Source organism: Spea bombifrons, chromosome 1, assembly GCF_027358695.1.
Source record: "Spea bombifrons isolate aSpeBom1 chromosome 1, aSpeBom1.2.pri, whole genome shotgun sequence".
NCBI lineage: Eukaryota > Metazoa > Chordata > Amphibia > Anura > Pelobatidae > Spea > Spea bombifrons.
Genome location: NC_071087.1, coordinates 108241359 through 108268508, shown reverse-complemented (window position 1 = coordinate 108268508; position 27150 = coordinate 108241359). Strand labels below are relative to the sequence as shown.

Genomic DNA, 27150 nt, shown 5'->3' with positions numbered 1-27150 from the left:
GAGAGAAACATGGTGCCTGCAGGGACCGTCATCACCTGTTTACAGCGATGATCAGCCTTAATCAACAGCAACGTTCAAAGGGACATTATGGCTTTTATTAAAACACAAATGACGTGTATAACCTTAATGGGGGTGAATATTTCCCGTTCATATGTTAAAGAGTGCAAGAAGGAAAAAATGGAGTACAAATGACAAGCTGAACAAGGTTCCTGTGTATAAAAAGAAAGGTCATAGTCTAAACGATTGCTTTCAGTGAAAACAATACTTTGAAACTCATCCAGCTATTGAGTTTTACATTCTAACCTTGCGAGGATAACCAAGGCCCTGTGTCTCTTAAATGTGTTGTATAGTTCATTGCTGCTGTATATACATATGACCAACGGAAGTCTGTGGCAAGAAATGGTGAATGCAGCATGGCGCAGGACTTTGGATAAACAAGTGGTATGGGGTACACATATATTATTTAAGATGTGGGCTAGAGTGCTAAGTATAATGTGCGTAATGTGCAGGAGCCCCTTATAATGAAAAGGACAAAGCATGCTTTCTATGTCAGATGTGGACATGAGGTACTAGTGGATGTAGTTTATCAGTGCTCAGCATATGAGAGTTGGGTGCATTTGTTTGTGCTTAGTACTGTATATGAGGTTAATATATGCGGGGTGGGGGAGTTTTAAGTACATTTGCTTTGGGGAGATAGCTGTCTATATGTATCCATAGGGTCCCCATTTGCCTTCTTCAGGTCCTCTAACTACTTGTGTGCCTCCTCAATATGCATTCCCGCTTGTCCCCACCTCTAACCTTGTTGCTGTTGTCCAATTTTGTTCTCCTGGCTCCCCATGTCTATGTCTGCTCTCTTCCTTCTCTCCCTCTCATTCTGATTTCTGTTTTCATTTTCTAGCTCCATGTCATTGGGTTTCCCATTCACAATGTCTCTACCTCGTCTGCAATTCTGCAGCCTCTTGTAATGTGGGAGACCCAAGCCATAGAATGTACCCTGAGCAAACAGGGTAGAGTAGAATTATTACTATGTAAGAGCATGGTTGATTATACATTATGTTAAAATATTCACTGTACATAAGTTGTGTACAATAGTTATAATGTATATAAGGGCAGGAAAGAATATACACAAGTACAAGATGCCTTCATGCGATATACTCTTAATATAGAGAGACTCGCTAAAATATATACTTAGCACATATTTACTCTTTGTGACATCATTTGTAAAAGATGCCCAGTATATGATAGTTTGTGTTGAATGTATGCAGACAGAGTAAATTGTTCATTCTTGATACAAGCCTGCTTCAGGTTATAATATGCAAACTAAGGAGGGAAGTTTCGATGAACCAGGTCGACGTGGAAATTACAATATCCAAATACAATGTACTCAATATACAATTGCCTTATAGAATGTACACATTGTTCATAAGCATTGTATTGAATGTACCAGTTATACAACCTGTAAATAAAGATACACTATCATGGACACTGTGTATTAGGACAGCCTGTACTGTACATTAGGAGTGTTTAGAATGTACAAGCTGTACTGCAGGGCAGAACAGAAGGTGTAACATTCTTCCTTGTAATGTACTTTTTGAAGTAATGATGGAACTGCGTCTTTTGCCACTTTAGAGGCTCTTGCCATATTACTATGATTATTACCTCTTACACGAGCCGAGTGTAACCCAGGAATGTAACTATAATAAAACCTGATCTAATACGACTAGAACTGGTTATGTGCTTATTGTATGATAAAATGTAGTAAAGGATCATGCTTAAATGTGATATATAAAAGTGCTTTCCTCCTATTTAGTGAAACTGCCTAACGTTGTCCAGATTACTTCAGTCTCTTTCTCTCTTATATTTACCCTCCCCCATTTCTGCTGCTTCTCTCACTAGTTCCAGCTCTCCATTTTTTCCTGGCTTCTGTCCAGCCTGTAATCTTTCCCACATGTTCTTTTTTTTGGTTTTCCTTCTTTCACTCCCCATAAAAGCTCACAGTTTCCTTACCTCCCTCCATCCTCACACAACCCCCTTCTCCACTTCGCCACACACAGTCCTTGCACTGCTTCAAAACACACACACATACACACACCTCTGCATGGACACTGTGCTCTGGTCTTCAACGCAGCAAAACAAAGCCAGGCTGTAGGCATCATACTTTGCAAGATGAAGAACAAGGTAAGGTAGAGGGTTCAAGCAAGGAACAACCTATCCACCTCCTAGAATCTTTACTTATACCTTACTGCTCACCCAATATTGCTGTGTGCCATGAATAAAGTAGTTATGGACCAGCATCCTATCATGGAAAATATTTTAGACGTACAATTTGGTCAAGCTATATACCTTATCGGACACAATGTACAGTAGAACAGCCCATCACAACACACTCAGACAATCCTCGTGTTGGGGGTCTGGGAATAAAGCTATAATGCCTGGCTTAGTATTTATATCGTTTTATTTATATCGTTTTAGTAATTAACTTTTTTTTTGCTGTCCTTACAGGGCCCCCTCGGGTCTAAGAAACACCCTTGCTTGAATATGAGTATGTTAGGTCAGTGATGTCTTCATTATTATTGACATTCTCATGTTCAATCAAGGATATCTTCTGTAACAGAACAAAGCCCTCATGATGCTGTGGTAAGAGGTACATTGCATCACTATACGGCTTTCCTTCCTCGGCGTCACAACAAGGGTCAGCAACATAGTTCAGCATCAAGCTTTGGGGTCATAAGTCTCGTTGCATATTTATTTTAGCAAATATACCTTAGCAGATCCATCATTTCAATGTTTCTTCTGATGGCTTAACCACATAAAATCAACCCAAAAGATACTGTGTTTGTGTCACGTGACAGGTGTTCCAGGCCAATTCACAAATGATGCGTGTAAAAGTGTAACATTTTACTAATTAATTGTTTTTGGGGAGGTTTGGGGTATTCAAAAGTACTAGGAATGATGTTTCAAACGCTGAATTTATATAAGAGCAGTAGAGCAGCCGAGGTTGTGCCGCTTGAAGGAAACATAAATGTTTAGTGTTCATACATTTCTTGTGTTCCTTATATAGATTTGATTATCCAGGCCTCCTGTGTGCATGTAGGGTGGTGGGGGTGGGGGACATAAGTATTTTGGTGCATGCAGGCAGGTTTAGAAGACTTTTCGCACAGGGACATCATCACTGTCTTCCTGGATGTCAAAGAAGATCTGTAACCCCTTTTGGTGAGAAGGTTATCATAAAAGGAGAGAAATGCAAAGGCTTTATTTTAGGAGAAAATAAAGCTGCCAGACAATCTGTTTCAGGGATGCACTTGTCAAAGACTTGCCACTTAGAATTAGTAGGTTTCGTTTTAGATGGTTGATCCTTGAGTGGTCGGAGAGACATTATGTCATCAGAGACATTATGTAATTGTTATGATTCAATAGAAGGTGTTCTGTAGAGCTGAGACTTTAAGGGCCAGGATAGTATGACAGTATTACTCAACATGTTTAAGGGGTTAAGTTAAAATTGCTACTTCAGTTTAAGCCTTTCTATTCTAACGAAGCCGTAGAGAATAACTTGCTTGTGTCCTGATTTGGCAATGTTGGAGACAAGAGACCTATTTTAATTTGGGTCTAGCAGAGCAGTGAAGTGGCTCATGGTAGCCCCAGGGGTTTTAAATAATAAATAACCTTTCAATAAACAATTATCTGCAGACGCCACAAGTCAACTAATGGTGCAACTTTTGTTTATGGAAAGGGTGGATTAGGTGAACATTCACCCAGCATTTGGGCACCTCCTCTCTTCCATTATATATCAGCCTCACATGACCCAACCTCTGTGATGCATAGAAGAATCCAAAACTGTAGAACGCAGTCATTCACCTTGCAAGAAACAAAACCTCATCTGATAATGTATTTTTATTCTGAAAACAGAATTTATTCTGTAGAAATACACATGCTCACATATATTCACTCTGTGTCCCTACATATTAGCATCATAGGGACAGAGCATGGGAATCACATGTACATTTAACATGTTGCTGATATGAAGTGCTATTCTGTAGAATGCAATATTGCGTAACTGATTTCCTTCCATAAATATACACATACTGTAGGGCATCACTTTACATGTGCGAATCAGCAGCACGTAAAATGGGTATGTATGTCCTAATAAAAACGACTGATATGGTCACTCTACTGTGTCCTATGTTCTAGCTTGGCTAGAATTAAGTCTCTCTAAGCGGTCTGTCATAGAAAATATTAATGTGGTCCTCGTTACCGCCATCATTACAATATTCAATGGCTGGCCAAGGCCACAGAATAAATGGAATAATGTTAGGTATTATGTAAGGTGCATAAACCTACAGAGGGGAATCAGTTTATTTAGTTGTGCATCCCTTAAGAAAATAGGCAGTATACATCTCATTGGAGAAATATCCAATGTTGTCAGCTGAGTTCATACCGGTACAGTACTGTGAAAAAGTATTTGCCCCTTCCCGATTTCTTATGTTTTTGCTTATTTGTTAAATTGAAATGTTTCAGGGGATCCAACTAATTTTAATATTATAATTATTTTATAATTATTTTATTTTATAAATATTTTTATAATTATATTATAATATTATATAGACAAAGATAACTCTAGTAAACACAAAATGCGGCTTTTAAATGATCATTTCAGTTATTGAAGGTAAAGAGTTAATCAAAATATTTACCGTATTTGCCTGAATATAGGCCGCGCCCCCCCCCCACTTAAAGTCTTTAAAGTGGGGGTGCGGCCTATATTCGGGGTCTAGCACAGGAATGCGCAATTCGTATCGACATGCAGTTCCGGGCGCCGGGCAGGCAGCAGGGTTAGGATACAGATCCCCGCAACGCTGCAGGGGACCTGCATCCTACTCTCCGATACGCTCAGACAGCCTCCCCTGCCAGCAGTTTCCGGCCCGAGAGATTGTCTAAGCACATCGTCCAGACGTTCACCGACAGCGGCAATGCGCGTAAACAGCCTCCGCTGCCGGCTCGTCTGCACGATGTGCTTTAACAATCTCCCTTGCTAGGAATTCCCACGGGGGAGTCCCGCCAAGTGATATTGTTAAAGCACTTCGTGCAGACGTGCTGGCAGCGGAGGTTGTTTACGCTCGCATTGCCGCAGCCGGTGAGCGTCTGCATGATGTATGTTAACAATATTCCTTGCCGGCACTTCCAATGGCGGAAGCACCGGCACCGGAAGTTGAATACGTAGATGTCCCCCGCCGGCCCCGCAAGACCCCGGGGAGTCTGCACCGGTAACTCTAATATCTCGGGGGGGAGGGGCACATCATGGGGGCAGAGTGGCAGCATATCTCGGATGGGGATAGAGTGGCAGCATATGTCGGGGGGGCACATCTTGGGGGCAGAGTGGCAGCATATCTCAGGGGGGTGGATAGAGTGGCAGCATATCTCGGGGGACACATCTTGGGGACAGAGTGGCTGCATATCTGGGAGGGCAGAGTGGCAGAATATCTCGGGGGGGGCAGAGTGGCAGCATATCTGTTCCACTAAGTGGTTTCTTTTACTTAGACTATTTTTTCTTTACAAAAGCACCTAACTTTTAGGCTGCGGCCTATATTCGGATGTGGCCTATAATCAATCCAATACGATATATCCCCCATGTAGCATTTGCAATAACTGTCAACGAGTCTTTTACATCGCTGTGGAGGAATTTTAGCCCACTCTTCTTGGCGTAATTGTTTTCATTCAGAAAGACTGGAGGGTTTTCCAGGGACCTTTTTAAGGTCAGACTACAGCATCTCAATCGGATCTAAGGCAGGGCCTTAATTTTGTTTCTTTTCAGCCATTCAGAGGTGGACTTGCTTGTGTGCTTCAGATTATTGTCCTGCTGCTAAATCCAGCTGGGCTCAGGGATAGGCAAAGTGTTCTTACAAGGGCGCCAGTGTCCGTGGCAAGGTTTGTGAGGTCCATAGAACATCATTAAATTGTCCACCCCATACTCCAGTAAATGTCCACCATGAGCAATGTTGGTGCCCACCCTTGACTGCGCTGGAGCTCTTTAGGACACAAACCCATGGCTGTACATTCTCCTTCAGGGTTTTCTAGTAGAGTGCAGAATTCATGGTTCCATTAATTATAGCAAGTCGCCCAGGTCCTGAAGCAGCAAAGCAGCCCAAGACCATCACACTATCACCACCATGTTTGACTGTTGGTATGATGTTCTTATTGTGGAATGTACTATACAGCAGATATAATGGGACCCATGTCTTCCAAAAATTTTCACTTTTGACTCATCAGTCCTCAGAATATTATCCCAAAAAGTCTTCATAGTCAAATGTGATAGGAACCTTTGTGTTCTTTTTGTCAGCAGTGGTTTTCACCTTGCAACTCTGCCATGGATGCAATATATAAAATGTGTCCTTGTTTGTGTGCTTAACCCCTTTTATTTTTCTCAGGGATACGTCATTGCTAGGTTTAGTGTCTTCCAACCATGGCAGCTGAGAAAGTGGGACCTCGTGGTGCTCCTTTATGCCGCAGTGTGCTGCTCGGTGATCTCCACTGTGAATGGATGTAATAAAGCCCTCTGTGCAAGTGATGTCAGCAAATGTCTCTTACAGGTGAGAGATGTATTCGGTTACCAAACAGAAATCCGTGCAGCCCAAATGATCTGTCATATTCAGCATTATTAATAAGAGACATGTTTCCAAACCACTATGGTGACCAAATGTCAGAGGCTACCCTCAAATAGAGATGGGAAGGTCTAGGTAAAAAAAACAGAAAATCCGACTGGCACAAATAATGAGATCTTTTGTTATTTTGAGTTGATGGTTCCTTCATTTATTTTGTTTGAGGGAAAGGGGGGGTTACCTGTTCTCATGTATAGTTTAAATGTTCTTAACAAATACAGACCTTTTCAACAAAAAATAAAATTTTAAAAAGCAAATTTAGTTTATTATTTACTGAATAAGCTGTACTTTTATTTCAAGCATGACACTTTTATATACACTATTCCATTCTGCATTTTTTTTTTCCATTTTTCTGAAAATTTCCATTTGTGGCTGGGTTCATCAATGAATGCAGCAGTGCGGTGGCATGAGATCCTGCTAGATAGCGCATGGATATGAGATGGGGTTTGGAACAGTGTTTCTATGCTGAAAGGAGGGATATAGAGCTTTAAAATGGTAATAGATAAATACATACCAAAACATACATGACTCTCCTTAAAGCACGTCTGTCTTGTAGTCGTGTGAATGAGACTCAGTATAGCAGAAATGAAGTGTAGATATATACTGTAGATGTAGGTATAATGAAGTGTAGATGTATATGTAGGTATAATCCTGTTTTGTGATTGACTATAAGATATTACTTATTACCCTAGAAACCACTTAGTCTGGCACAAACTTGAGGAATATAATATGGATGACATATAAACATATAAAATTAGTGGTAAAACAAAATAAAAATGTCCGCTCAAAAGGCATGTGCTAAGGTTAAACTGCAGCGATACAAGGACGAAGTGTTATATGTAGAACTATTGACACACACAAGCAATCATACCCGTTAACTCTCCAGGTTTGGGGCAGAGGTTCTGGGAATCACCGCTGATTACTAGAACTGCTGGGCACCCTTTGATCTCTCCATGGTGGGCTCTGACCACGCTCTAATCCCCATCATGTCTGTTTGGGTCAATCTTATCCCCTAGCATAGGGGTGTCCAACCTGCGGCCCTCCAGCTGCTGCAGGACTACATCTCTCATAATGCTCTTTCAGCTAAGGAGCTGGCTGAGGAGTATGGGAGATGTAGTCCTGCAGCAGCTGGAGGGCCGCAGGTTGGACACCCTTACCCTAGCAGAACCTTTCCTGTAAGCAGCCGGAGTGGGATAAGGTCTGGGAAGATCACAAATCACTTACATAGGTGTCCAGACTTGTGGAAGTCACTGGGGATTATAGAGTATTTAGTGAAACACTGGGCAAAGCCTGTTGCTGCCAACTACGGATTATCCCTCACAACAGCTGTTAAATGTCCCTGACACCCCCGGAAAAGAAAAATTCATATTGATCCATATAAGTACACTGACTTTGAAAAATGGAAAAAAAATTATAGCACTTACCTGAGGTAGAAGCTGTAGCTACAGAGCTGCAGCAGAGCTACAGTGGCAGGAAAGTACTCCTATTGAAATCAATGAGAGAACTTTTCTCCTGCATGGAAAATACATGGGGGGGGGGAAGCGGCACAAGCCTGTGGGGGAATTCTGATGGTTGGTGTGTTTCTTTAATACATAGGGGCCCAGGTATTTTAAATTAAAAGTTATATTATTTATTTATCTATTTTATTCATGCATCTCTTTCCACTTAATACCATCTGTGTTATTTGTCCTCATCTAGCCCTGGAATAAACTGTAGTATAACGCTTGGTTTCTTTGTTCATGTGCCAGTTTCTTTATTTCCAACTGCGTGCATTGAGGCTTTTAGTCTGTCCAAATGTCTATTTCTCATCATCCCTGCGGTCATCTCTGAAACCACACTCTTTTAAAGTATCGACGCATAGTGCTGAAACTGCACCTGGTACAAAATACTGCATTGGCCTAGTCTCTAAAACCCTGTTGTTTCTTAAATGGTACCCTAAATAGGTATTAAAAGTATGTCAAATTTCAATAAAGAAAAGGAACCCCTAACGTGGGGATACAGAACCTCTTAGTGTTTCAAAAGGGCACAGGTTGTTACAGAAAAATCCAGTAATATTGGTTTTCGTCAACGGTACTTAAAGGAAAACACAGGGTTAGGTTTGACATATTCTTTACCCTTAGTCCTAAAATAAGGATCACAAGGGACACTTTCAGGGACAAATACTGTGGATTACAAGTGGTCACCCAAGGTCAGAGGCATGGTTGGGAGGGGTACAACACCTTATTGTGACTTTGTAGCCTATTGATAGATATTTATGTAACTGAGTCTGGTATTTAGAAGATAAATAACATATTTTATTTGAGTGAATTAATTTATGAACACATTTTCTGATGTGCATATATACACATTTTAAGCCAAAATGTCCATTTACGTATATCTACGCAAATAGTGTCTGCTAGATATCTGCCAGTTCCAATAAGCTTGCATCAATACAAATAATATATATATATATATATATATATAATTTTTTAAAGATCTAGGAATCATGAACAATATAATTTGCAAAAAAATATAACAAAACTTTTTTGAATATCCCAGCTTGAGCAGAGATTTTAATAAAAAATTTATTAAACTATGTGTTTTAGGCAGGGATACAAAGAATTTGTGGGCTGTTTTCAGCCCTCAAGAACAGATCCAAACAATATTAAATTTAAATTTTAAACATTCCAACCCGTTTCATGCCTCTCCACTAACCAGTTTGCGTAACAAAAAAAAAATATCCATATGCGGACGTAATAGACATGGATAGGAATAGGTACAGATCAATCACACAAAGCAGGGGGTAATTAATAATTCTACCCCTTGTAGGGTGAAGGATTAGAGTGAGTCATTTTACTATAAACTATAAACATTATTTTTATTATTATCTTTTATTGATATAGCACCAACAATCTACGCAGCGCTTAATACAATGCATATATTCAAGGGGTATGACAAGACGAGAATTGACAGACTAAGACTTCTCGGGATATAGTCCATTTCTTTAACCCCTTAATGACAAAGCCCGTACATGTACAGGCTCAAAATGCATTGTTTTCAATGGGTTTAGGGACCGCCCATTGTCCTTAAGGGGTTAAATCGACGTACTGAACAATAGATTTTTGTAACACACATATATTTCTTAATATGTGAAATGGCCAATTTGCTCTGGGGTGTAGCTTGCTTGGCCCATCATGCTCTGTCCTATGTGGTGACTGTTCAATATTTTTTTTTTGACTATTCAGGAGCTCTGCCAATGCCAGATGAAGGATGGAAACTGTCCTTGTTGTCAGGACTGTGCGCTGTGCCTGGACAGCCTGTGGGAGCAGTGTTGTGACTGCGTTGGTAAGTTAACCAGGATGACCTTAATTTAAAATGAACCACTAACCAACACAAATGGGGATTTGGGTAAAGTGGTTGGCATGATGTCATGCAAGACATGGATTCTATAGAATTAAAATATGATCATGGTGAAAAGTCTGAAAAGTTGTCTTATCACCGTCACACCCAATGCAATGGCTACAATCAGCTGGAACATTTCATTGATTGCAAAAGAATCACTTATGATCTAGGTTGGACTTCTGGAGAATACTGGGGTGTATCTTGAGACTGGGTTTGCCTACTACACCCATGGTCTTTCACAGCCTTCAGGACATTAAGTCGATCCCATCAGTTGAGGCACACTTCTTACTGTAATTATTTAAAGGAGCTGTCATGTCACCTCGGAGGGCGAGGATAGGTATAGACAGCAGAGATAGGACACGGAAGCTTAGTTCCACTTCTGACTCATTGATCATTTGTGGCTGGACCATTTTTTGAAGGAAAAACTGGTATTGTTTGTCATAGTCTTCCTGTGAGTCACAGTGGCAGCTGATTCTCCAAAAAAGTGTTCTTGGAAAAATCTATTACCCTAATCCATGGCAAATAATTACCTCTGCATTGTTTTTCCCCAGCTATTATTTTTTACTTCCTCCCTAGGATGAAAATTGCCCATCTGTTCCTAGTAGCTTCTGTGCACACGAACACCGCAGCTTCACCAAGACCGCTCAGATGTTTAATTTATATAACGCTGCATATTGTAACAGCAAAAGCAGAAATAAAAATACATGTCAGTGTTAAATAAGAACAGGCTGCAATCTGCCTGGTACGGCGTATAGATCCAGTGATTTTCCATCACAAAGATTGTTTTGTAGCTGCTTGCTAATAGTTACATGTAGATTCTGCCTTTCTATGCTAGCTTGTACTGAAAGACTGTAAAGAATATTAATGCTGAATGCTACAGCATCGTGTATTGAAAACTAGTCCAGTGGCCCTTCGAAGGAAACGGTTAAATATTGTATCACCACCATCGTCATTCCAAATAGGTTAATGGCTTAACAAGGCCATAGAATGAATGATGTAATGTTTACATTTTACTTGCAGAAGCCAGACAGTTGTTTTCTGTAGTTACTCATTCTGAGGCTAATCGATAGATACTGTTATATTATACTGAATATGGATTTTTTAAGTTCTGTCAAGAAAGATATTTCTGGTGCTTCAAAGCACTCACTGTATTTCCTTTTTACATAAAACTTCACAACACTTCACAATGTCATATTAGAAGCACATTGTGTTAAAACACAGGATATATATATATATATATATATATATATATAGAGAGAGAGAGAGAGAGAGAGAGAGATATTATTTCTAGAGAGAGATGGAGAAATACAAAGAGAGAGCATTTCTAGAGTCAAAATACTTAAAGCCCAGAGAGTTGTTGAAGGTCACCTCCGTGATCTCACTGGGGATTAGACAGAACCAGCTCAGTCGTTCTTGCAGGAGAACCTGGTTGGCCGAGTGAAGTCAGTGAGTTCAAACTAATAAATTTAGGTAGTTCCAAATGTTAAGCAGTCACCATGAAAACAACAGCAATTCCTGTTCATTGCTCACATATAGGACCATACATCATTAGGCCTACATCATGCCACCAACTTTGTGTAGAAGTATTGTGAAATGTAGTAGTCTATTGCAGACCAGTTTGCTAGCCTGCAAATAACATGTATGATTTGGGCAGTCAGAGATTATTACTACAGTGGATTGTTTTGGGCCATTCTGTATTGCAGGATTATGCACTGAGGATAAGAAAGGTCGGAGGCATTCGGCTCGAAGGAGTTCACTGGAGGAGCTCCCTGTCCCTGTCCCCTCCCTGTTCCGAGCTCTCAGTGGGGTCCAGGAAGGAGAATTCCGCCATGGGTGGAGTTCTCACTCACTGCCAGTGTCTGAAGAACTTGGTCAAAAATCACACACGGACCACATCCTTCTTGGGGATCATTCAGGTGTGTTGGAAACAGTGGCGACTCTAGAAACAATATATAGGGGGGGCACACAAGATACCACAGTCAAACTGGGGGGGCATTCATAATTTCCAAAAGTAATGTGCTATGGAATTATACTTTTGTTATTGGGCTAAAATAATACTTGATCATTCAACATGGGAAGCCTGAAGCCACGATTGAGTGCGACTAATCCTTGAAATAAATATTATAACACAATAAATAACTTTTCCACTAAATGATTTCAGGGCCTTGAACGTTTTGTCCCCTGAAGTCACTACAACTTCAGGAGGGCATTTTATCTCTGGATAAATATAAATTAAATAATTCGTACTGTAAGTTAAGTGCCAGGAAACAGATGACCAAACACACACACCAACACAGGCTCTGTCACACCAACACCCAGACACACACATCAGGACAGGCTCTGCCACACCGACAACCAAACACACACACACACACCAGGACAGGCTCTGCCACACAGACACCCACACACATCAGGACAGGCTCTGCCACACCCACATCCAAACACACACACACCAGGACAGGCTCTGACACACTGACACCCAAACACACACCCTAGGACAGGCTCTGCCACACTGACAACTGAACACACACACCAGGACAGGCTCTGCCACACCAACACCCAAACACACACCAGGACAGGCTCTGCCACACCAACACCTATACACACACACACCCGAGGACAGGCTCTGCTACACTGATAACCAAAAACACACAAACAGCAGGACACAATCTACGTCACAGACGTCTACATCCGGATGGATTTTTCACACTGCATTGTCGTTTATACCCCCCTTAGTGTTTTTGTCCCTTGTGTATTGATGCCCCTGCTGCCCATATATACCGTATTGGCTCGGATATAGGCCGCCCCCGTATATAGGCCGCACCCTAAAAGTTTGGTGCTTTTTTAAAGAAAAAGTTTTTTTCTTTAAAAAAGCACCAAAAAACATGCTGCCACTCTGCCCCCCCCCCCGAGATATGCTACCACTGTCCTCCCTCCCCGAGATATGCTACCACTGTCCTCCCTCCCCGGAGATATGCTACCACTGTCCCCCCCCCCGACTTACCGGAGCAGACTCCTGGGTGTCTTGCGGGGCCGGCGGGGGACGTCTACGCAATACAACTTCCGGTGGCCCCGCAAGACACCCGGGAGTCTGCTCCGGTAAGTCCGGGGGACGGTCCGCACGATGCGCTTAGACAACCTCCCGTGCCGGCACCCCCCCCCCCCGTGGGAAGTGCTGGCAGGGGAGGCTGTCTGAGCGTATCGGGAAGTAGGATGCAGGTCCCCTGCACCCCTGCGGGGGATCTGTATCCTAACCCCGCTGCCTGCCCGTCGGGCGCTAGACCCCGAATATAGGCCGCACCCCCACTTTAAAGACTTAAAGTGGGGGAAAAAAGTGCGGCCTATATTCGAGCCAATACGGTATATTAATATTAGCCCCAGTTGCCGGTATAGTTGCAGGTATAGATCAACACATTAACACACAAACCAAGCTTTGTATAACATGTATAGATCAACTGATATTCACTTGTGATCTCAACACTGAAGGTATATATCAAATAAACAGAATCAGACATACAAATCCTGTATTTGCAGGTATACAATAGTATATGAAACGTAGCATTGCAGTTATAGATCAAATAAATACATGGAAACAGCATTGCAGGTATTAATCAACTGAATAAGACATACAAACACTGCAGGTATATTTGCAGGTATACATAAGTAATGTATGGAAATATATAGATATGGCTCTACAGAATAACGCAAAAACCCAGCTTTGCAGGTATAGATCAACTGGAATTCACATAAAAACTCGTCATTAAAAGGTATATTTAAAACCCCCTAAATTACAGGCATAGATCACAGGTTGCGTCCACACTGCCCACACAGCAATCACACTCCTATCATACCCAGGCAACCAGTAAATGCTGGTACCTAGGCAAGATGGGACTGTGCTTGCTGTGATTGCTGTTAGCAATCACACTCCTATCATGCCAGGTCAGCCAGTACATGATGGTACAGGGGGGCTGTAAGTGATGTGTAGACCCCATACTGCTGGCAGCATCAATACACAAGGGGGCAGCTAGCTAGGTTTCAGCATGTACTGGCTGACTTGGCATGATAGGAGTGTGATTGCTAACAGCAATCAAAGTCCCATTATGCCTAGGTTCCAGCACTTACACATCCAACCAGTAAATGCTGGAACCTAGGCATGATGGGACTGTGATTTCTGTTAGTTATCACACTCCTATCATGCCAAGTCAGCCACTACAGGCTGGTACAGGGTGGCTGTATGTGATGTGCAGACCCCATACTGCTGGCAGCATCAATGCACAAGGGGGGCAGCTAGCTAGGTTTCAGCATGTACTGGCTGACTTGGCATGATAGGAGTGTGATTGCTAACAGCAATCAAAGTCCCATCATGCGTAGGTTCCAGCACTTACACATCCAGCCAGTACATGCTCGTGGCTAACAGCAATCACAGTCCAATCATGCCTAGGTTCCAGCACTTACACATCCATGCTTTCACACACACACACATTCATTCATATACTCATTCATTCACAGATTCATTCCCTCAATCACCCATACTCATTCAAACACCCTCCCCACCAGGTACGCCCCTGCGCACAACAGTTTTTCCCAATTTTTTTTTAGCCTTTAAGCGGCCCGGCGCCCCCGCTCGTGAATCGCTCATTATTTACTTATGCAGTGAGAATTTCACCTTTAAAAAAAACATTATAGTAAGTAATACTGTTGTGTAACTAATACTACATTATCACACTATAATGTAGTGTTATTAACCATGAGCGAGCTGTACCAAAAATATAGAATAACAATTTAAATTTAACATTTGCAGAAGCATGTTGTGCGCACAAAATTTTGGCTCTGGGAAAAATTAGAGGGAACATTGGTAGTGAGATATCATTGCCGATAACGCTATTGTTAAATATGTGGCATATAATAGAAACCGTTCATTAGTGTACCAGGAATAAGATGAAATATCACAGTCATTGCTAATCTTGAATGTTGTTTTTATTATTTTTAAGTAAACCGAGACTATTCTTTCCTCTTCTCAGTTGTGGCTACTCCCACTATGGTGAATATGTCTGCTGTCTGCACAGTGATGTACTTTAACCCCTGCATGTCTATGAGACGTTGCCACCAGTCCTGTGAATCTGTTGGGTCCCCAAGGTATCGATGGTTTCACAACGGCTGCTGTCAGTGTGTGGGACCTGACTGCTATGGATATGGGAGCAAAGAAGCAATGTGCCAGCAGTGCCGCCCGTAGAGTCAGAAGCGATGGAGCAATATTATTAACAATCAATTAAAAAAAATATGGAAACACTGGTTAGGGGGGTTTGGATTGAGATGCTTTGCATTTTAGAGGCAACAGTGCTCACAAAGAACTGCTGAAGATACTTAGGATGAAAAGAGCATTATACCTATTGGTTAATCAGTTCCTACCTGCATCCTACCAAATATATTCTGCAGCATCTGATGCCTTGCAGTATCTCCACGATCAATGAAAAGGCTTGAGACCATGCTGATATTTGGGGTGTTCTCTGTTTTCTTTCCTACTTTCAAATGTCTATAAAACGATGCTCATGTATTCTCAAGTAGACCTCTGTGTCTTGAAGGCTGAATTACAATCATATGAAGGTCAATAGAACAGATGTAAGTCAGCAAGGGTAAGAAAAGCCTATAAGATTGTTTCAGTGCAACACAATATACTCCAAGCGCAGCAGGTTTTGGAGACTTGCTGTTTAAAGTCTGCTGCAGAATCAAATCTAGTTTGCAATTTGTATTTTTTCAGAGCAATAGACTAGCGTACACCAGTAAGATATGTTTCTTCTGATAGAATAAAGATATGATAGAACCACAAGAGGGCAGCACCCCTTGAATCGTGTTACTTGCTACTACTCCTTTGACAAGCACGTCTAGGTGTACTTCCTAGTCAATCGGTTGCGTTGCCTGGTATCTGTACAGTATTACATGTTATATGAGCAGTGAGCCAGTTCTTGTCTACGTTCTATAAAACATAACAAATGTTCCAGATTCTTCCATTTGTAACTAATATGCATACTTTTATGAGTTAAATACTATCAAGTTGCATATGCCATGGTGTTGACTGGTACTTTCCTGAAATGTTAATTTTATTATTACTTGCTCATTTGCATTTGTAGCTTCATTGCATCTGTTTAGTTAAGTATCTTCTGTCCTCAGTGTCTTAATAAAACCATGTTAAACTTCAATGTTTCCAACTTAATTGTTTCACAAGATAGAGTTGGCCGAAATAAAATAATAAAAGTAAAAATACTTTTTGCCAGTACATATATTTTATGATGTCAGCATGACATCACTGACATGTGTATGATATAAGTGAGATCCCCAAAGTGGATTAGTTTATTTTCTGAAGCCCCGACCTCCCATAACACTCATTATGATTAGAGTTACTAAAATCTAAAGTAATGGAGACTACAGGCAATCTTGTGTCATACCATCGGAGATACAGAAAACCAGAATTCACTACTCAAGCTGTAGGGGCTTCCTATAGCACAAAAATCATTTTTACAAAAAGAAGAGGGTGAGCAAATTTTGCCAAAATCTCTTACAGATAACCAATGGAGTTGTGGAAAGCCTTCTCCATGTCTAAAGACAGCAACGCTCTCAGAATCCTAACTCGATGGGCTTCTGTGGTGGATTCTCACCTGATAAAAAGGTTTTGTACCGTGTTAGCTGTGTTAGCCGTTGAGAAAACAGGAGAAAAGTATAGTTAAAATGATACCATTTATTGGCTGAGAGTTTAGTTGCGAGCTTTCGAGACCAAGTTGTTAGGTCTCTTCTTCAGGATTAATGCCTGAGGAAGGGACCTAACAACTTGGTCTCGAAAGCTGGCAATTAAACTCTCAGCCAATATATGGTATCATTTTAACTATACTTTTCTCCTGGATTCTCTCCTGGTCATTGAGAATAAGAGCAGTGGGGACAATATGTCTGCTGCTATTTATCTTGATCTTGATGAATAAAAAGGAGAAAGCAGATACAAGTTGTGTTTGTTTGTGGAATGTTTGCCTGGTTTGAGTAATGTTACAATTGTAGCAGACAGCATTTCTTGTGCAAACCATATTCCTTGAGTTTGTTGAATCATTTCTTTAATGTGAAAAACACTTTAGGAAATATCCTCCATTACCAATTGATTATGGAAGGCCAAAGCAGGAAAAGGCTCACTGGGGTTGGCACTTTATAGTGCATAGTGATAGCAAGTGTTTTGATACGTGCAACTTCAAACTCCCTGTTTGAATCGATACCATTGTTACTGGCAAAATAATAGGACAATAAAATTAAGGTGATTATTTGTGTGTAATTACAATAACAAGCATGGATCTGTTTTGTGTACTGGAAATTCACTAGCATCGATGGTCACAAATCTCATAAACTCATTTTTTAAGGCTAGTTAATGCCCAACGGGATAACTTATTATTTGGACAATTTTAAGATTGATATAGAACGCAATACGGTTTGAAGCATCATCGCTCTATCATTATCCCTGACCGAATGAATCCGCGGATGCACCTAGTCCTCAGATACTATATATAACCGGTTTAGGCGTGGAGGCGTTTTACCAAGCATGGGATAGGTATAAGGCTAAGCTAGATATAAGATAAGGCCAGGGACTAAGGAAAGTACTCAGAGGTTGGGCAGACTGGACGGGCCGAATAGTTCTTATCTGCTGTCACTTTCTATATTAGCTTCACATTCAGTTATACTGTATATTGACAGATATACATATTCAAGAATGGTTTATCGGTCAGCACAAAATCATCAGGCAAGCAGTCCACACTCCCGGCCCCGACTGGCCATCTGGCTTACTGAGCAAGTGGCCAACAGGGTCTTATTTTTAATGATGCTGCCCCTCCAGTAGCTGATCGGTTGCCAGCCAGGTACGCAGTGTTGGCATAAAATCGTAACGTGCAGCCTTGTGCATCCATCCGGCTTCCATCACTTAATGGCTCTGGTTTCCCATATATCTGTCAGGCCTCTATCTCATGAGGGTAAATTTAGCCTGAGTCACACACTGGGCTTCAGGGCCGCCTCATTGCCTTCCTCAATTATTTAGGGTCTATTCACTATAAGTCGACTGACAAAATGTGACACAGTTTGCGCGCCGCGACTCATGTCTTCACATCTCACTCAACACTATCATGATACAGAGGGGTCACTTATTTAAAGAGAACTGGCTAGCCAAGAACATGGAAGTAAGATGTGGCCACCCCTTCAGATATTTCCACTGACTGTGGAAAGTTATGTCAGGCTCCGAAATGTTGTCGGTCCTTAAGCGAATCTGGATAAATAAACAGCCAGGATTTCCAGCCTCGTGAACAATAATACCCCCTCGGCGGGACGTCGCCTCCAGGTCTCCACAGATGTCCCCTTTCCCAGCCACTGCACTCAGTGTCAACCAGCGTCACCCCTCCCACTCAGCTGGTGTCACTCGACCAGCCAATCACACTGCGCTCAGACGTCCCTCCCTTCCTGCGTGTCCACCAATGTGTGCAAGCGCTCAGGGCCGGAGAGACTGCCAGGCAACGAACGGGCCTGAGACTGCACGGACAGTAAATATCCCGCCATAGACACCCGGCGGGACAGAGAACCTCGCTAGCTCTACGGGTATGTAGGGGACCGACCGGTCGGTGACAGCGGCTCGCACCGAGTGCCCCTTCGTTGATTAACGTGACCTCCCCAAAACACAGAGCGCTGCTTGGAGAAGATGCCTCTAGCAGAGGTGAAGAAGAGTATATAGCCGGTCAGCCCTTCGTGGGAGCGGAGAGACACCCGTGGGCGCGCTGCTTATGTTTACCCGACAACTCGGTTTGCTTTTCCCCGGCTCCTGATGCACTGGTGAAGGTAAGACCATAAAGTGCGCACACGCTTGTTTACATTTGCTGTACAGTCCCCTTCTAGCTCACTCACACGTGGCTTCTTGTGTATAACCGCTGCCCCGCCCCCACCGATTACCTTTCTACCGTATATATTTTGGTGCTACCGCCCGCTCGTCGTTATCCTTAAAGATTCTTGTTGCCGAGCTCGGTTTATATTTAGTCCGTATTTGCATTTTCTCATAGTTTGCAGGTATTACGGTAACCTCACCATCAGCACCTCCTCGTATATATATGTCTCTCCATCCTTACAATGTTGGAACCTACAGGGGTTTATTTAAAGAGTTTTGACGTCAATTCCCACCATTCATCATGGATGACACGGTATAATTTAATGGGTGAAGACGCCTCACTGATTTAACTATGCATTATCCAGAGCTTATCCCACAGCAGCAGCTCACTGGGTTTGTCCTTCACAATATATAGTGAAGTTGGTGCTTTTATAACCTAAGCCCTCCATTTAGTGAATAGACCCCATACGAGTTGTTTCTGTTGATGCGCGTTCCGTCGGTTGGGAAGAATGTGCGTTACCGTCTTCGGCTATTCGGGATTAGTTACGCCATCGCAGTGTTTGTTCGCATCGGGGTTGCTTTATGACCCGTGTCTTAACATTCAAGCTGCTGGGAGATTCGCTTTAGAAGATGTTCTTTTGATGACGTTATCATTTCCTGCATAACAATACGAGGAAATAAAAACTAACGGTATTCTGAACCCGTTGGGCAATGACACTGCTGTCTCTTCCTGTCGCTTTCTACGTAACGGGGTGTAATCGCTAAACGGTGCCACCGCAACATAGAATTATCGGTAGGTTTACCGTCTGAACCCGCTTGTGGTTTTGTGGAGCTTAGATCTTTCCGTGGGCTGCTTCTAGTTGAACGCAGAACCGTCAACCTTTTTTTGTAAGATAGTAAGCGTCCACCCGGTGCAGCTTCGCATCACGATCACCGAACCCCAACCACTATCCTTATCCTCTTCTAGTGAAAGCTGCTCTTAATGGCAGCCGCTGGTGGTTTTCATGAAATTATGACATCTATGAGAAGAGGTCCATATTTTGCTGCCCCTGGAATCTACGCTGCCGGCGTCCTTTTTAATGCACACTGATAACGTTTTATGATTCAAATGAGTAAAATTACCAAGTGAAGCCGCAAATGGCTCCCAGAGCGCCTTTTCATGCATCGGCTTTTGTTTGAGAGCCTGTTCTCAAGGAGAGTATTGTGAGTGTGAAACAAACACTAATAGTGCCGAGTAATGGATTTCACGACGCGAAAGGGGCCATGATAGAAACGGATTTTTCTACGTAGCTTTTCATGTGTATCTTTACCTTCGCTTCCTTCCATTTCTAGTAAACGGGGCAGCAAAGCCTTACTTTCCACACTTTTTGTAGCATTAAAGAACAGCGTCCAAGTGCTCTGTGAGCGTGCGACGTGTCCTTTAAACAGCCCTATCATTCCAAACACAAAGTACTTCTCTTTGGGAGGAGAGAGGCTTCCTACTTCTGGTAAGCTTCTGCATGCATGTGTTTATGTACCTGGGATCTACTCTACTGTCCAGAGTAGTTCTCTGTCTCTCTGTGTGGACCTTAGGCATCCCCCTGGTACCAGCTCCAGTCAGGTTTGCTCCATCCTTCCAGGAAAGGGTCGTTAGGCTTTGCGTCCATCATGATCATTTTACCTTCTACCCATTGTACGAGTGTACTATTCGCCCTGTTTGCACATGGTCTGGAAGAACACATGAGGATATTGGGGCCATATTGTTTTATCTTACCTCGCTGTACATGGAATGAAGGACCTGCATTGAGTTTAGAAGCTCCTCTGTAGCTGAATATTCCACCTCCCTTAGCTGGTTCAACCTGTCTGTCGTGTGGTTTAATTTTTAGATCATGGCAGATGTTGGGGTGACTTTCACTTGATGTTGGGTGGAAAATGCTTTGCTGTAGTTAGGTTAATCCAGGCGGTATTATTCAGCTCTACAGCAACTCACATAGCCTAATGTTAAGAACCTCCTGCTGGGTTTGTCAAGGTCCCCCCCCCCCCCAGTTGACACTTAGTGAATAATCTTGTCATTTTTTTCCCCTTTCATTTATTGATCCTCTTTACCCATTGGTCATAAAGTAGTCTAAAATAAAACATCCGTAACAAATGATAATGTCCATATCGATAGCCTAAAAACCTTCTTGCAAATGTGGCCTCTGGTTTAGAGAGGTAGTCTAGATAAACACCGACTCTATTTACTATTTACTTTTCAAGTACTTTGACCTCGGGAAGCATTGCCAACATAACCTCTGGAAATGCAAAGGTTTTCTCTAGATATTTTTTGCCTGACTTTATATATTTCCACCCAGCCCTACATGCTTACTAAAACCTAACGCTCAATGTATATTGTTTGTAAGATGTGTTTCCCTACTGTCCATCCATCCATTACACTAAACCGAGTGTGAAGAAGAGAGCTCCGAGATCCCAAAAGCTTAGGTATCTTTCCATCTTTCTCTGTGTTGGTCCAATGAGAGGTATCGCCTTCAACTAAAAAAAAACAATTAAAAAGCCAATTAAGTTTGAAATTATCTGTACCCCTCCAGGGCATATGTCTCCCTTAATGGGCCATAGCCGGACAAAGTTTGTTTAGGTTGTCCATTGGCTAGACATACCATCTGTTGGTCGTCTATGGTCGTAAACGGCATTTTCATGTTAACTCGCCAAGAACGACACATCTCGCTGTGCAGCAAACTTGGATGCTGTTCCTTTGGGATGGAAGGGGGGAGTTGAGCATGGGGCTCTGAATAATGATCCATATATAATTATGCTACTCAATTAGAAGTGCGCTCCCAATAGGCGCTTTAAACAGTTCTTGCTCCGTTTGCAGCTGTGTGCACGCTGACCTGTGCAAGTCAGAAAGGATGAAGAACGCAGAAAAGACCAAGCGCGCGTGACTCAAGTCACTACTTTAATAGCCTGATGCAACAGACGTTTCTGTGCACGCAGAAAATCCCTGCCGGCCTATTCATGCTATTAAAGTAGTGACTTGAGTCGCACTCTCACATGTTCCGGTGCGCTTGTTTTTTTTCCTGCGCTCTTCATAGTGATCTGCACCTTCTGGAGCAAGCGATGACGTTTGCATATAGCAGCGCATGTATGAAGTACTACCCCAAGCCTGTGCTGGTACTGGACTGTCAGAGAGGGGTAAAGCGAGTAGGGGTGGGGGTGTCGGTGCCCCAAAGGAGATCAGAGCAGCTAATCCCATTCATGTCATTGAAGAAGTGTGGAAACAAAGGATCCTGACAGACTTGACTGGGTGGACACTAAGGGTGGAGTTAACCTTTTGTTCTTGCATTAAAACAGCTGGGGGAGGACACACATGGGGTTTCATGCATTTCTTTGCTACCTTCTGTTCTGAGCACTGTTTTTCCCCCTTCCCCCCCACCCACATCAGGGCACCCAGGACTACTTCTCATTTCTTTTTCCATGTTTCGGTAGAAAATGATGCTTCGCGTGAACTCGAGTCCTGGCAGCCAATGCGGGTAAGCGTGCCGAAACTTCACACACACTCACATCCAGCTCTAGTTCTTTACTCACTGCTTATCTGCAGATACACAAAATGCTATCACCCCCCCATCTGAATTTAACTGTTTGTGTCATAGATCCACAAAGGCTCAAGGAACCAGTGTGTGTGTGTGTATATGTGTGTGTGTGTATATATATATATATATATATATATATATATATATATATATATATATATATATATATATATATATATATATATATATATATATATAATACCTGGCATTTCCTTACATGTAGTCAGATTAATAGCCGGTGAGTGTGTGCTGTTGATATGCACAGCATAAAGCTAAGCCTGCGTTTGCAATAAACGTCCGTGCCTGTGTGATAATATCGTGATTTACATACTAGATTTTCCTGTTTTCAACTCGTGATTGAGACTGTAAATGTTTTCCCCCCTGAAGTATTCCCTGAGACCCTCTTAAACCTAGATAGAAAGTACATTTCAAAAGGAAACAAGGTATTTTGTTGTGATTCTTTGAAACACCAAATCTGGTCTGCCCCTCTTTCTGCTAAAAAAACACAAAAAAAACAACCATAGCGCTATGCTAATGCCATGTGTGTTTGAACTGTTACCTCTTACCATTTCTGCTGGAAGGATGTTCCCCTTATCTACCGCCCATAGTGTCATTATCAAAATGCATTTAGTGAAAGGCAATATTAGATGTTCATTACGGAAAGTGAGTAAAATAATCCCTACATAAAATCTCTGATATTGATATATGAACATATTGAACCCCCTGTAAGTTTTTTTTTTGGGGGGGGGGTCCTAATTTGTGTACTTGAATTGTTTGTTAGAATATGTCACTGCATGTGTATGAAGTCAGTATTCAGCTATATGTGGCAAACAAGTTACAGATTCAAAATAAGGTATTGATTCTGCTCCCTGATGAAACAAATTCCATTGTTAAATAATTAGCCATGCACGTATTAATAGAGCTCGGCAAACTAGCCATGCACGTATTAATAGAGCTCGGCAAACTAGCCATGCATGTAATGAGTAGAGCTCGGCAAGCTAGCCATGCATGTAATGAATAGAGCTCGGCAAGCTAGCCATGCATGTAATGAATAGAGCTTGGCAAGCTAACCATGCATTTAATGAATAGAGCTGGGCAAGCTAGCCATGCATGTAATGAATAGAGCTAGCCATGCATGTAATGAATAGAGCTAGCCATGCATGTAATGAATAGAGCTTGGCAAGCTAACCATGCATGTAATGAATAGAGCTCGGCAAGCTAACCATGCATGTAATGAATAGAGCTCGGCAAGCTAGCCATACATGTAATGAATAGAGGTCGGCAAACTAGCCATGTGTGTATTATTGGTAAATACCGTATTGGCTCGATTATAGGCCGCACCCTAAAAGTTAGGTGCTTTTTTTTAAAGAAAAAACAATCTTAGTACTGCCACTCTGCCCCCCGCCCCCCAAGATATGCTGCCACTCTGCCCCCAAGATGTGCACCCCCCCCTTAGACTTACCGGTGCAGACTCCCCGGGGCCGGCGGGGGACATCTACACAGTATGCGTATTCAACTTCCGCCGTGGGAAGTGCCGGCTGCGGTGATCCACACGTTAACAATATCTGCTGCCGGCCCGTCTGCACGATGTGCTTTAACAATCTTCCTTGGGAATTCCCGGCAAGGGAGATTGTTAAAGCGCATCACGCTGCCGGGAAACGTCTGCACGATGCGCTTAGACAACCTCCCGTACCGGCACCAAAGACCCCCCCCCCCGTGGAAAGTGCTGGCAGGGGAGGCTGTCTGAGCGTATCAGAGAGTAGGATGCAGGTCCCCTGCACAGCTGCGGGGGATCTGTATCCTAACCCCGCTGCCTGCCCGGCGCCCGGAACTGCATGTCCCGGCGCTAGACCCAGAATCTAGGCCGCACCCCGACTTTAAAGACTTAAAGTGGGGGGGGGGAGTGTGGCCTATATTCGGGCAAATATGGTAATTATGCAGTGCCATCTTAGTGGTCGCAGGAGAACCTTTGCAAGGCCTGCCATTCATAATACAAAATTAACTTGATGAATTAAAACCATGTCTTCTTAGCAGACTTCCTTACAACGAGAATAATCCAATTGTAATGTATCAGGCTTACTTTGCTGCACTTTTTTAGTACAGTAATAAATATGTTGCGCCTATATAAGCTACTCTAGGTATGCAGCCATGATAGAAAAAGTGTAAAAACTATAGGTGAAGTGTGACGGGTTATCCATTGTTCACTAACATCCCACGTATTCTGTGTTCACAGGTAATTCAGTGATCCTGGAAAGGCAGAGTCACCGATTTAAGTTTTTGATGGCCGTTTGGTTACTTTGTTAACCTAACAGTTAAGAGGCTCACAAGGATACTTTGCGGTAGTTAACAATGTCTCCCACGCCGACCAAGGCCACTGGGTGTCCAGGAGCATGCGCGGGCCTCATCTGCCTGCCTCCGATCTCCGATGACATGCAGTTGATCTGGACTCAGGCAGAACTGACCAGCGACCTAGATAACCACCCACAGCTTCTGCACACCTTCAGTTACTTCCCATATCCAAGCATGCCAGAGATTGTCCATCTCAGTTTGCGTTTTGGATTACAGATCGGAAAGGTAAAGACCTGGTTCATGGTGCAGCGAATCCGGTGCTGCATTAGCTGGTCACCAGAAGAAATTGAGGAGACTCGTTCGCGTCTACTCTACAATCAAGACCAGCTGCACTTCAAGCCACTGGTTGCTCTATCAAAGAAAAGTAGTGCCTTCCATAGCCCAGGGAAACTGGACGCTCACACTTCAAACAGCGAGTCACGGCAAGACGATGCCCCTCCCCCACTCTTGCCCTCAACAGATGATGCTGCCCCAGAGGCTAAAAAGCCAAAGACAGAGTACTTGGCATCAGAGGTGGATCAAGAAAGATCTAATGTATTTTTCCCAAAGCTTCAAATCCAGAGCCCAGTTGGGTTCAGGAACCATTCTGACACTTATGGACAGCATTCTCCAGATTCGAACGTTTGTGCAGAGGTGCTGAAGAGCGCAGCCAGGACCCCCACTCTAAGTCACATGTTTGGAGTTGATGGGACCGCGGTGACCCCAGAGGCAGCACGTCTCCAATCTGAAGAGGAACACGGTAACAGAATGGAGACTCCATCCTGGAATACAGATGGCTTGAGGTCAGCGCAGGGACATGAGCAGGGTGGGGCTTTTAGAGAAGACGGTTCCACGCCAGTTACAAGGCGCCAAAGGAAAACCAAAGAACAGCTGGCAATTCTAAAGTCCTTTTTTTTGAAGTGCCAGTGGGCTTGCCGTGAGGACTACAAGAAATTGGAAGAAATGACTGGCCTTCCAAGGCCAGAGATTATCCAGTGGTTTGGAGATACCCGCTATGCACTTAAGCACGGACAGCTTAAGTGGTTCCGGGAAAATGCTCAGGTACTTCCCAGTTGGCTGGATGACTCTCAGCATCAGGTTACTCAAAATGGTAGACAGGTTGATCCAAAACATGAAGAAGACTCTGGTACAGGAATAGCAACATCTGTGATTGCAAACTCGGAAACAGATTTAAAACCAACAGTTCAGCCGATAACTGCTTCAGCGCTGCTCACTCCAGTGCTCAAAACTTTAGCTGCATCCACTAACGTCTCAGAGCCACCTGTGGCAAAAGCTCCAGAAAAGCTAGATGATAAGTCGCTAGCCTCATCAGAAACAACAAAACTAATGTCCACAGAGGAACCTGCGCAGGAAATGCTAGACAACTGTCCATCTAAAAATAATTCACACGCAGCAGGGCAAGTATCACCAATAGCTTTTCAAGCAGCTCCTAAATCTCCTTGTGGACCCTCATCTCCCATTCCAGCAATGTCCCCTAAAAAGGGCTATGCTGTTTTGGAGCGACACTGGTCGGTCCAACGTCACATCAAAGAGGATGACTTGCAGCTACTAGTCACAAAATCTGGATTGAGCAGAAAGGAAGTGAAAGACTGGTTTTGTCATAAAAGTGATGAACCAGCAGAAGTAGAGGTTTGCTTAGATGAGGAGGAGGAGGAGGATGATGATGCCAGAGGAGAGATGGAAGAGGATGATGACGATGTAGTTATTCAGGACTAGTTGGGCTTTTTAATTATGTTTGGTATCACAAAACATACAATAAACGATCTCTGAGATGTACATATAAAGCAAGCAAAGAAAGAAAATGCATATTTTCATCACTTTTTTTTTTCTTCATTTTTCTACAAGTACTTAAATTGTTTATATCAACTTTGTCACAGATGACAAAGCTGTGAATAAGCAGTATTAACAATTGGGTACGTATATTTCTAAGAGGACACACGCCCATGACACGATTTAAAGTTTATGTTCTAATGTAGACTAGCATGTGCATTGAAGACTGAATGTTAAACGCACAGTAACAAAATCTGTTTTTTTTTTGTTTTTTTTTAAACCTTGACTGCTGAAGGCTTCCTACATTACCGTGCTGCAGCGTGGTCTGGAATGATTTCTGCTGCTAGAATGAGAAATCGGGTATTATCTATCATTTTAATAATGTGTTTGACTAGGTATGGTCTACGTTGCATATATCATCCTGGTAAAATCACTGCCCAGGAATTCCAAGGTACATCTCGGCAAACGAGCCGGAGGACTCCTGTTATTCAGCTTCTGAAAATGATCTAGCATATTTAAATGAATGGAACGCTTGTTATCCAGA

General features: G+C 42.7%; 2 protein-coding genes across 2 annotated transcripts; both read left to right on the top strand.

The window, feature by feature from the left end:
- Positions 1 to 1911: 1911 nt before the first annotated feature.
- Positions 1912 to 15334, top strand: LOC128497914 (twisted gastrulation protein homolog 1-A-like). The gene is made up of 5 exons (XM_053468152.1): positions 1912 to 2178; positions 6420 to 6581; positions 9875 to 9974; positions 11735 to 11947; positions 15053 to 15334. The coding sequence occupies exons 1-5, from the start codon at positions 2167 to 2169 to the stop codon at positions 15262 to 15264; spliced, it is 699 nt and encodes a 232-aa protein (XP_053324127.1). The 5' UTR covers positions 1912 to 2166; the 3' UTR covers positions 15265 to 15334.
- A 9432-nt stretch (positions 15335 to 24766) lies between these two features.
- Positions 24767 to 26632, top strand: HOMEZ (homeobox and leucine zipper encoding). The gene has a single exon (XM_053468062.1). It carries the CDS (start codon positions 24837 to 24839, stop codon positions 26550 to 26552), a length of 1716 nt encoding a protein of 571 aa, XP_053324037.1. The 5' UTR covers positions 24767 to 24836; the 3' UTR covers positions 26553 to 26632.
- The last annotated feature ends 518 nt before the right edge of the window (positions 26633 to 27150 follow it).

Bases quoted from the DNA above. Each gene is read 5' to 3' on its own strand.
- LOC128497914 (XM_053468152.1), top strand. The intron at 6,582-9,874 runs GTGAGAGATGTA...TTGACTATTCAG, and splicing joins TCAGCAAATGTCTCTTACAG to GAGCTCTGCCAATGCCAGAT. The intron at 11,948-15,052 runs GTGTGTTGGAAA...TCCTCTTCTCAG, and splicing joins CCTTCTTGGGGATCATTCAG to TTGTGGCTACTCCCACTATG.
- HOMEZ (XM_053468062.1), top strand. From the start codon at position 24,837: ATGTCTCCCACGCCGACCAAGGCCACTGGGTGTCCAGGAGCATGCGCG.